Here is an 11,950-nt window from a genome sequence, read left to right on the forward strand (position 1 = left end):
ACATTTTCTTAATCTGTGCCTAATACCTGCTGATGTTTCCAGGTGAGCCAGATCCACCAAAGAAGATGGATGTTTTGGATATTACTAAGAACAGTGCCACACTTGGCTGGCTAAAGCCCCTTAGAGATGGAGGAGCCAAGATTAACGGTTATGTTGTGGACTACCAGGAGGAGGGTGCACCAGAGGGCAAGTGGACTCCGTATTCAGTGGTCAAGGACTTAACTATTGTGGTCGTTGGCCTGAAAGAAGGGAAGAAGTACAAGTTTAGGGTTGCTGCCCGGAACTCAGTTGGAGTCAGTCTTCCTCGGGAGGCCGAGGGAATGTTTGAGGTCAAGGAGCAGCTCAGTGAGTAAACTGGCATTAAAGTCCAACTTTCACATTCACAGATTCTGCTAATAGACTTAACAGAACAATAACTATTGCTTACTCTTGCTCCCTCAGTGGCTCCAAAGATCATAATGCCTGACACTGTGACAGTCAGAGCAGGATCTAAAATGGTCATTGAGGCCTTTGTGGCGGGTAAACCCGCTCCCTTTTGCAAGTGGAAGCAGGGCAGCGAAGACGTCTTGACTTCTGATCGCCTTTCTGTCATCAAGACACTTACAAATTGCACACTTATCATTAAGAATGTGACTAGGGCGGACAGTGGTTACTACAGCCTTTCAGCTGAAAACAGCACAGCCAAGATCAACCAGATCCTCAAAGTCATTGTTATGGGTCAGTTATAAGATATATTAGGTGTGAAAAAGTGTTTTGATACTTAGGTTAGTTATTCACAATCATTTGTTTTCTTTGGCTGGCAGACATTCCAGGGCCGCCCGGAGCTCCTCTTGAAATCACAGAGCAAGACATTGATGCCTGCACGTTGCTTTGGAACACTCCTCAAGAAGATGGTGGCAGCCATATTACCAACTACATTGTGGAAAGGTGTGACGTTAGCCAGGGTGACTGGGTCACCATGTCCTCTTCCTGCACCAAAACCAGCTTCAAGGTAACCAAACTGACACCCGGCACAGAGTACAGCTTCCGGGTCCGTGCGGAAAACAGGTTTGGCATCTCTGTGCCCATCTACTCCGAGAGGATGATTGCCAGATATCCATTTGGTGAGTTGCAACTGCTGTACCTGTAAACCATTAGTTTAATGTTTGCTCCAGACAAGATTGACTATAGATCTTCCATTTGCCTCCAGATCCTCCGAGTGAACCCATACACCTGCAGGTAAACAAGATCAATAAGGACTCTGTCATCCTCTCATGGGAGCGTCCGAGCAGCGATGGAGGAAGCCCGATTATTGGGTACTACATCGAAAAGAAGGAGAGGAACAGTCTACTCTGGGTCAGGGCTAATGAGATTGTGGTGAAAGCCACTCAGTACACCTGCGCCAGTCTAATCGAAGGCCTGGAGTACACCTTCCGGGTGTCTGCCCTTAACATAGCTGGACAGGGCAAACACAGCAAGCAGACTGACTTCATCACCACCAGGACTGCTGTCGGTACGAAAACCTCCTAGGAAAATATTCTTATTATTCATATGTAAATATTTTATTTTAAAAGATCTCATCAGAACACTGACCTAACAAATAACCTTTTATTTTGGATTAGAGTTCCACAAACTAAGTATAATTCCTAGAAATATATTTTTTTAATAGAGTGTACTTTTGATATAGAAACACATCACTGGATATACAAAATATTTGTTCCACCAGATCCTCCAGGTAAACCTGAGCCCATGGATGTGACCAGGAGCTCAGTCTCACTGGTGTGGACCCGGCCCAAGCATGATGGTGGCAGCAAATTGATTGGCTACTTTGTGGAGTATTGTAAGCTTCCAGAAGACAAGTGGACACGCTGCAACAGTAACTGCATCAGCATCCAGACAGAAAACTATGTGGTGACTGGTCTGGAGGAGCAACAACAGTACCAATTTAGAGTCATCGCCAAAACTGCTGTTAACATCAGCGTACCCTCAGAGCTGTCTGATCCCATCCCTGTCATTGCAGAGAATGGTAGGACTCATGCAAACATTAGCAATTCACTGATGAATAATGAAACAATGAGACAAATTATCATGATTATCCGTGCAGTTCCTCCTCGTGTGGAACTGGGGGTCAACATGAAGAACCTGATTGTGGTAAAAGCCGGCGCAAACGTCTTCCTGGATGCTGAGGTCTTTGGGAAGCCGTTGCCAAAGGTGAGCTGGAAGAGAGACGGAGTGCCTCTTGTACTGGCAGAGGGAATGAAGATGACCCAGAAGAAACATGTCCACTTGCTGGAGCTCTATTCCGTGACCAGGAAGGAATCTGGCGACTACTCTATTCTTGCTGAGAACATCAATGGTAGCAAGTATGCTACCATTAAAGTGAAAGTGCTTGGTAAGTTTGCTCTGTGTTACTTCTCAGTATACAACTAAGCTAACATTTCATCACTGTGAGACAAACAACAGTTTATTTTGTCTTAAAATGACCTTCCCATTTGTTTAATGTAGACAAACCAGGTCCTCCTGCTTCAGTGAAAACCAGCAAAGTGTTTGCAGACCGTGTCAAGCTGCGGTGGGAACCCCCACTGGCAGACGGCGGGTCCGAAATCACAAACTACATCATCGAGAAGCGTGAAACCAGCAGGGCCAATTGGGCGCAGGTCACCTCCAACATTAGCGGACACATCACCGACTGCTCAGTCGAGAAACTCATTGAGGGACACGAGTACCAGTTCAGAGTCAGTGCTGAAAACCAATACGGCGTGGGAGACGCTGTCATGACTGACCCTGTCATTGTCAAAAATCCATATGGTGAGTGCAGACATAATTACACTTAATGTTAGCTTGTAACCAAAATTTAAACAATAAAACCTGTTATGATAATAATAATATTCATCATGTTATTATTAGACAGATGTAGGGCTAGGTTTTTGATGGCATTGTAGGTGGTATGGAGTACTGTGGTCTCTGGTGTGGGTGTGTGAGATACGTTTTGGACATATTGGATTTTCATTTATTAAGGAGTTTTAATATTTTACCGTAGAGAAGGCTTTAATGGTAAATTAGTCAAGAGGGGACAAAGGAGTGGATAAAGATTTCTGCAGCAGAGAAAGATAAATTGTGATGCGGAAGGGGCGATTTCCTTTTGGGTGTAATTTGGTTGATGTGACGGACAAACTAAATCGTGTAGTTCAAAGTTTTGAAGGCGTACTTGTAGAAGCATCAATGTTTAGCAGAAAGTGAAGGACTTTTGCACCAAAAGTTCAGGAACTTTGAGTTCCTGGAACTATAGGTTCATGTAGACCTATGCGGTTTGTGTTTCCACAGCATTTTACAGTTCAGGGTAGTTTATACAAATCAGACTGATGACGAATGGACGAGTTGTACAGTATATTTTTGACATTCATACCATGTTAATAAACAGTCAATAATAGGTCATATTTCTTCTACTAAAGTGGAAGTAAATAAAATACAAATATACAAAAGGATATGGTTTCAAAACAAAATGTACCGATGTTTACATAATTTGGGCTTTCGTCAACAGAGTAACATTCAGAAAGGTAATGATGAATAATGAATGGGTCAGGCAAGTCTTAATGATCCATCTCAGCTGCAAATAATATATAAATGTCAGTGTTTATCTTACGGCGACAACACAAACACATCAGATTTAGAATTAGCCTGGTAGCATTAGCATTCAGTAAATTGGGTTGAGACTAATAATAACACAAATGGCATGTCGCTTACTACCGTTAGAGCATTTAACAAACTAAATAGTGAATATTTAATGTCATTTGCCGTCTTTCAACTTGTTTACTGTCTCATCTATTTCACAAATATCCTCAATGAGGTCGCAGACTCCAAGTGAGCAGCCTCCGTCGCCACTTCCACGTCCAGCTGAATACTGAGTAAATGTGGTGAAAAGAGTCTGCCCACTTTTTGTAGCTTTACGTATTAAAATGAAGTTTCTAAAAATTAATGAAACAACATTAAAACTGTATAGTAGTTTAAACACTATGGCTCAGTAAAAACACTACAATATAGTTCCACTAATTAACGTTCTTTAGCACAGAGATGTGCCCTAGAGAAGTTCCTACAACTCGAAAGTTCCTTTCTTTCTCTCTATGGTCAAGTACGTTGTAATAGAAATACACAAGAAATAAGAAATAAATAAGTTATCCGTGCATACTGTAATGGCAGCTGAAATTCAAATACAAAGTTTTTTGAACACCACAAAGGTTTCAACCAATCAGGGTTCGACAGCACAGCCTGCCCCTTAAAAGTTCCTCAAGAACTTTTCAAAGTGCCATCTAGCCAATAGGAACTAAAAGGTTCTTGTGGAAATGTATTTGCCCTGGTAGGTGGAAATGCAGGCGGGTATTTCATTTAACAGGGTAAATTGGCAAGTTCCTGTAAAAGTTCCTGCGATGGAAAAGGGCCCATGGTTCAGAGTAGTAGGAAGGATGAGCATGATTTTAGACTTTCAGACTCTTTGCTATGTTTTTTACGTACCAGGGTAAATTGAAAACTTCCTGTAAAAGTTCCTGCGATGGAAAAGGGCCCATGGTTTTGGGTAATAGGATGGATGAGCATGGTTTCAGACTTATTATTACATTTTTGAAAGATAAAACTGTTTGCAGCAAAGCAGTAGAAGTGAAGTCAGTGTGCTGAAACAGGAGTGGAATATGCTAGTTAAGCCAAGACTGTATTTAAAAAGTTTGATAAGTATAGAATGGTAGTGGCTTTGAAAGCAGAACTAAGGTCAAGGAGGTTGAAGGTGTTGAGTGAGCCTGTTAGATTATAAGATTTTTATTATCGTTATCATCAAAGGCATTTCTCCCCATACCTGACCTATCACTGACATCTTCAGTTGTCAACTATTGAGATCCTGTCAGATTTTTTTTTAAACAGTTTGGTAATTGAGTCCCACCACTGGTTGTGGTATGACATCATTAGGATTTGATTCATCAAAGAATCATCAATCCTTCCAAATATACAGTGGTGAACGCTAGTTAATATTTGCCTAGTCAAATAGTTAGAAACAAGGTTGTTGTTTCTGATGAGAGATCGCTATTTTACCTCAGATGTTCCTGGCCCGTGTGAGCCGCCTGTCATTACCAATATCACCAAGGACTCCATGACGGTGAGCTGGAAGGCGCCAGCTAACGACGGTAAAGCAACCATCCTTGGCTATATGGTAGAGAAGCGTGAGGCAACAGAGTTGACCTGGGCCAAGGTCAACCGTAGGCCAGTGATTGACAGGACCATTAAAGCAACTCAGCTAACTGAAGGCTCTGAGTATGAGTTCAGAGTCATTGCCATTAACAAAGCTGGGCTGGGCAAACCAAGCGACGCATCCAAAGCTGCTCTGGCCGTAGACCCCGTCTGTGAGTATATTTTTAAGAATTAAAGATTTTTAAATTAAAGATGGTTTTCATTCAAAATAAGTGTAAGTACCAAGTGGTGTCATTCCAATCAATGCTACTCTTCTCCAGATCCTCCAGGCCCACCTGCCTTCCCTAAGGTGGTAGATTCTACAAAGAACTCCATCAGCCTGAGCTGGACTAAGCCAGCCTACGATGGTGGTTGCGAGATCATTGGCTACCTGGTGGAGTGCAAACTGGCAACTGCAGAGAATTGGACCAAATGCAATGTCCCCAAGAAGCTCCAGACCACCAAGTTTTTGGTGACGAGCCTGATGCATGACATAGAGTACCAGTTCAGAATCACTGCTGTCAACAAGATTGGCTACAGCGAGCCTAGCGAAGTCCCTGGAAACCACATGGCCAAGGACATCCTCAGTATGTTCCTTTTTTTTAATGTTCGTGCTTCTTGCCTAATACCAATAATCTTGACCCATGATCTATTTTAGTTTAACTACAATAACCATGATCCTCAGAATGAATACAGCTAGCTTGCATGGTCAGTTATACCCGTTTCTAAAAAGCAATTATTTTTGCTTTGCGTAGAACTGTATTCTTTTTCCACTTGCTGTATGCATTGTCATCTGCCAAAATTAAACTGCATGAATCTAACCGGCAGACTAAACAGAGTAATCAAATCTAAATAAATGAATAAACCTGTCTTCAGTTGCTCCAGAAGCGGAACTAGATGCCGACCTGAGGAAAGTGTTGGTTCTCCGTGCTGGCGTCACCCTGAGGCTCTACGTTCCTCTTAGAGGTCGCCCAGCACCAAAAGTGACATGGAGCAAGGTGGACGCTAACCTGAAGGACCGAGAGGGTCTGCTGATCAAGACATCGGAGTGGGATACCCTGCTCTTGATTGAAGACATTAACAGATATGATGCTGGCAAATATGTGCTGACGCTGGAAAACAGCAGTGGTTCAAAAAGCTACACCATTGTGGTCAAGGTTCTTGGTAAGATATGACATCAGAAATGTTTGTCTCTCCCTGTCACTTGCTCATGTTTCTGGCCTCAGTCAAAAAATCAAGATACGTAAACAAATTGCATCTTAGGGCAAAATAAAACATGCTTGTAAGCTATACTGCTTCTGATACAACTACCTCACCCTCGCCTTAGATTCTCCTGGGCCACCTATGAACCTGACAGTGAAGGAGACCTCTAGAAACCATGCTTGCATCACCTGGGATCCACCACTGATTGATGGTGGTAGCCCCGTCAAGAGTTACATTGTTGAGAAGCGTCTGGCAGAGAGGAAGGCATGGACCTGTGTGTCAACAGAGTGTCACAAAATCTCCTATAGAATCCCCAACCTGGAGGCAGGGCAAGCGTACTGCTTCAGAGTGCTGGCCGAAAACGCTTATGGTATCGGTGAAGGCTGCGAGACCACAGGCAGTGTGCGAGCTTCAGGTATTCATAGCATAATCCACTGATGCTTTTTTTGACACAAAGGTCACCCAAGCCACCACTTTCTCAGTTCTGATGCAATCCTTTCCCCTCCAGAGCAACCTGGTCCAGTGGTGGACTTGAAGGCCAAGAAGACCACCAAGGATTCTATCACTCTGGCCTGGAAAAAGCCTATCAGTGATGGCGGAAGTCATGTCAGTGCATACATCGTGGACCAGAGTGAAGGCGTGCAGTGGAAGCAAATCATGAAGGGAAAGAATACTTCACTGACGGTCAGTGAGCTCACTGAGGGCAAGGAGTACTTTTTCAAAGTCAGGGCACTCAATGAATCTGGAGAAGGGCCGCCCACTGAACTCAGTGCTGTTGCCAAGGACCAGTTTGGTAAGAACTAATAGCTATGCCTTGCCCTATATGGAACACTATTCTATTTGCGTTTTGATTTGCATCAATTCCTCATTTGCCAACACCACTTGTTTCCAGTGCTGCCTGACTGCAACCTTAGCAGTATACCTGACGGCTGCCAAGTGGTGAAGGAAGGCACTACTATCCGCATTAACATCCCCATTATTGGTGTGCCATATCCCACTGCCACGTGGAAGAAGGGTGAAGTGGTCCTTGGAGACACTGGGCGCATGTGTGTTGAGGCGTCTCAAGGCATCACCACCCTCTTGATCAGAGACTGCCAGAGAGTAGATGCTGACACTTACACCATCAACGTCAAGAACAGCACAGGCTCCAAAGATTGCAAGTTTAAACTCAAAGTTGTTGGCAAACCTGGCATCTGCACTGGACCCATAAAGTTTGATGAGATCACAGCCGATGGGATCACTCTGGAATGGGAGCCACCCAAAGATGATGGGGGTGCAGAAGTGTCCAACTATATTGTAGAAAAAAGGCGGGCAACAGACAACAAGTGGGCCACAGTGGCTTCAGCAATCCAGAAAACCACTATGAGAGTGATTCGTCTACACGATGGAATAGAATATATATTCAGAGTGTCTGCTGAGAACAAATACGGTATTGGCGAGTATCTGAGGTCAGATCCAGTCATCGCACAGCATCCTTTCAGTGAGTATTCAGAATCTGAGTTGAAGCTAAGTCAACTTGTTTGCTTTAATCAATTCATTCGTAAAATTTGTTTTAAAGTACTAGTAGAATGGAAAAACAAGTTGCCTCTATATAGAAGCTATTGTCATATACTGTATATCTGACTTATAACACCAAAATACCTACAAAGTTTGCAACTAAATAGATATTAACAAAATAGTAATAATTTCATGGAGATTCCCAAGCCTTTTTGAGAGATAATGAGCAAACCTGTCACGTGGTCTGTAGCATTGAGGTGGGAACCATAGATCCTTTCCCCAACAGCAACAATGCTAATCATTCACTTTGTAAAAGCAACAAAAATTACTTTGGAAAAAAGTATGATCCAGAATCTAATAGTTTTTAGCCTGAGTATAAGGAGAGTGAGCGATATGTTTTAGAAGCTCTGTGCTAAACAGATCCAGCTTTAGTAAAACACTAAGCATCATGTAGCACTATTGCTAAGTGCTAAACAATAAATACAAACAACAAACATAATAAAACAATCACTTACTGTACAATGTCCACTCTCACTGCGATGACAACTGATAGGGGGTTCGTATCTTCCCGCTTAGATGAAGAATGAATCACAATCCACACAAAAGGTTAAAAGGAAAAGTTGCTGCCTGCCCACACGGTCTTAGGTTGCCGTGTCTTTGTCTCCGGATGTAAATTGAATGTCACAAATGAACAACTTCTAGATTTATAGCTAAATCCTATTATCCAGATGAGAGGCATGATTTATAATCTAGAATAACTTTGATGAGCCAAGATGCGATGCAGCAGTATTACACAGTACACAGTACAGCCGCATAAGCTAGTAATTAGCTCTCTGTTATCAATGCGTCGCTAAAAAAATAGTTTGTCTGCGTTAGCCCTTTTAATAACAATATCGGTAATATTAAGTTAATATTCAGGTCACGATATGTAAATAGAGTTGCCGGGTTTTGGATGGTTATTTAGAGAGCTGTGTGGGTGGAACAGAACGCCCCTATTGAGACATTTTATTTATTTACAACTTAAAATTAAAACATTTTTAAAGCATATGTGTTAATGTGTTACAGAGGGATTGTGAATGATAAACAGCACATCTCTTTCTAATTTTTGCATATTTCCGGTATGACTGATCTGGTGATATGGTCAGATTGCAGAAGCGTTCCCACCGTGACGTTGTTCGACTCCGAATCTACGGAAATTGCGAAAGACATTTAGAGCGGATTATTTAAAATCGCCGTCTGAAATTCTGGCATTCTATGATGTTTAGACAATATTTTCACATACTATTGGAATTGGAAATACAATTAGACATGGTTTAATGCAGTGGTTGTCAAACTTTTTTTTACTAAATACCACTTCAGAAAACACTTGACTCTCCAAGTACCACCATAATGACCAACATTAAAATACTGTAGCATAGTAGGCCTAATTATTCATAAAAAACAAGGCAGAGGCTTTATTTAACAGTATGTTTAATATGTTTTGGCCACCGTAACATTACACACAGTTTGAATAAAGGAAAATAAAAATTGGCGTACCACTGGATGGAGCCCGCGTACCACTAGTGGTACACGTACCACAGTTTGAAAATAACTGGTTTGATGGATACAAGGAAATACAATTAAGCATATGAAGGGGACGGCGTGGCGCAATTGGGAAAGTGGCCGTGCCAGCAACCTGAGGGTTCCTGGTTCGATCCCCAGCTTCTACCAACCTAGTCACGTCTGTTGTGACCTTGAGCAAGACACTTCACCCTTGCTCCTGATGGGTTGTGGTTAGGGCCTTGCATGGCAGATCCCGCCATCAGTGTGTGAATGTGTGTGTGAATGTGTGTGTGAATGGGTGAACATGGAAATAGTGTCAAAGCGCTTTGAGTACCTTGAAGGTAGAAAAGCGCTATACAAGTATAACCCATTTATATTTAAGTCAACTTTTTTTCTGTTCTACTAGTAAATTAAAGTAGCTGTTTTCACAGAATGTGCTCTTAAATATTCAGTCATTTCTAACCCCAGAATCTCTTCCTCTTCCACTTCCACTTCCAGATGTCCCACAGGCACCAGCTCCTCCAGATATAGTCAGTATACGCCACGAGTTAGCCATCTTGACCTGGGCTGATCCCAAAGACACAGGTGGTTCCCCAATTACAGGTAACTGACAGTGATCCTGACAATGTAAAGCTAATCTAACATATATAGAACATAGCAAAAAGTCATTTTGTGCACTTTGCAGGTTATTATGTGGAGTTTAAGGAGAGAAACAGTCTCATGTGGAAGCGAGCCAGTAAATCTCCTCTAAGAGTAAAGGAGTGCAGAGTCACAGGTCTGATAGAAGGACTGGAATATGAGTTTAGAGTTATGGCCATGAATGTTGCCGGTCTTGGGAAAGCCAGCAAAGCCACTGAGGCGGTGGTTGCTCTTGATCCAATTGGTGAGTTATGTGCATTTAATTAAGATGTCTTAATACTCTTAGAGGCAGAATTTCCTTTGTTACGTTTCTTCTCACAGTCGTTTTCTTGTTTCTTGTTAGATCCCCCTGGTAAGCCTGACGTCATTAATGTCACCAGGAACTCAGTCACTCTGATTTGGACTCCACCCAAATATGATGGCGGTTACAAGCTCATTGGCTACATGATAGAGAAACTTGAAGCTGGTACTAAGGCCTGGATGAAAGCTAACCATGTCAACATTCAAAGATGTGCCTTCACTGTGACCGACTTGACAGAGGGAGCTCAGTATCAGTTCCAAATCAGGGCCAAAAATGCAGCTGGTGCTGTCAGTGTTCCCTCAGAGAAGACCGACCAGCTAACTTGCAAGGATGAGTATGGTAAGCTATTTTAATCAGGGTTCATATCAAAAAACATATTTGTTTTTAATGTTGCATCTGGCAGTGTAACATGTTGCATAACTTGCTTTCTTTACTTCATCAGAACCTCCAAGCATCACCATTGAACCAGACATGAAGGACGGTATATCCGTCAGAGCAGGAGACACTATCGTGATCTCTGCTTCCAAGATTGCAGGAAAACCTCCACCGACTGCTATCTGGTCGAAGGGAGGCCGTGAATTGAAGAACTCTGACATTGTCAATATTACCAGCACCCCAACTTCCTCCTCTCTGGCTATTAAATATGCAAGCCGGAAAAATACCGGAGAGTACACAATTACTGCCAGCAACCCGTTCGGCATCAAAGACGAACATGTAAAAGTAAAGGTCCTGGATGTCCCAGGACCTCCAGGCCCGATTGAGGCCAGTCATATTTCTGCTGAAAAGTGTACCTTAAGCTGGCTTCCACCAGATGAGGATGGCGGTAGCTCAATCAAATCTTATATCCTTGAGAAGCGAGAGACCAGCCGCCTACAGTGGACCAAGTTAGCTGAAAATGTGATGGACTGCAGATATGCAGCGAGCAAACTGATCAAAGGCAATGAGTACATCTTCAGAGTATGTGCTGTAAACCAGTATGGCACTGGAGACTCAAGCCAGTCTGGTCCAGTCAAAATGGTCGACAGTTTCTGTAAGTTTAATCGATCTTATACATGGTTTGTGTTGCTAATCATTCCCTGTTTTGTTAGTCTTCCTGCTAGGTTATTATTGTTTTGTCAGTTTAGGACTTCCAATCGTTATTCCATTTCATTCGCAGGTCAAGTTAATATCATATGAAATTGTTCATCATATGGTTGTCATTATTAACGCTGAAAATGTTTTTTTCCCCTAAAGGCCCACCGGGCCCACCCTCAATCCCAGAGATAGATAACGTCAGCAGGAACGCTGTCACCATTTCATGGAAGAGACCAGCACAGGATGGGGGATGTGACATCAGAGGCTACTGTGTTGAAAGGAAAGAGAAGAGAGGATTGAGGTGGGTCAGGGCCTCTAAGAGAACAGTCCCAGACCTGCGCTTCAAGGTGCAAGGCCTTAGCGAGGGGGTCGAGTACGAGTTCAGAGTCACTGCTGAGAACAAGGCTGGATTTGGAGATCCCAGTGAGCCTTCAAATCCAGTGATGACCAAGGACATAGTGTGTAAGTAATTTAACAGTAAAGAGGTGTCACATAATCATATAA

At 42.7% G+C, this 11,950-nt stretch overlaps 1 protein-coding gene across 1 annotated transcript in view; it reads left to right on the forward strand.

The window, feature by feature from the left end:
* LOC133613364 (titin-like) overlaps window positions 1–11,950 on the forward strand; it is a 206,438-nt gene that overhangs the window by 148,158 nt on the left and 46,330 nt on the right. Inside the window, exons 217-234 of the mRNA XM_072914530.1 lie at window positions 43–345; window positions 442–717; window positions 804–1,103; window positions 1,190–1,492; window positions 1,706–2,005; window positions 2,084–2,371; window positions 2,485–2,787; window positions 5,061–5,363; window positions 5,472–5,777; window positions 6,067–6,354; window positions 6,518–6,808; window positions 6,902–7,186; window positions 7,286–7,873; window positions 9,931–10,035; window positions 10,118–10,315; window positions 10,415–10,711; window positions 10,815–11,402; window positions 11,606–11,908. Coding sequence (XP_072770631.1) covers window positions 43–345; window positions 442–717; window positions 804–1,103; window positions 1,190–1,492; window positions 1,706–2,005; window positions 2,084–2,371; window positions 2,485–2,787; window positions 5,061–5,363; window positions 5,472–5,777; window positions 6,067–6,354; window positions 6,518–6,808; window positions 6,902–7,186; window positions 7,286–7,873; window positions 9,931–10,035; window positions 10,118–10,315; window positions 10,415–10,711; window positions 10,815–11,402; window positions 11,606–11,908 — 5,625 coding nt within the window. The remainder of the gene's footprint in view (window positions 1–42; window positions 346–441; window positions 718–803; window positions 1,104–1,189; window positions 1,493–1,705; window positions 2,006–2,083; window positions 2,372–2,484; window positions 2,788–5,060; window positions 5,364–5,471; window positions 5,778–6,066; window positions 6,355–6,517; window positions 6,809–6,901; window positions 7,187–7,285; window positions 7,874–9,930; window positions 10,036–10,117; window positions 10,316–10,414; window positions 10,712–10,814; window positions 11,403–11,605; window positions 11,909–11,950) is intronic.

Source organism: Nerophis lumbriciformis, linkage group LG13 (assembly GCF_033978685.3).
Source record: "Nerophis lumbriciformis linkage group LG13, RoL_Nlum_v2.1, whole genome shotgun sequence".
In the NCBI taxonomy this organism is placed as follows: domain Eukaryota; kingdom Metazoa; phylum Chordata; class Actinopteri; order Syngnathiformes; family Syngnathidae; genus Nerophis; species Nerophis lumbriciformis.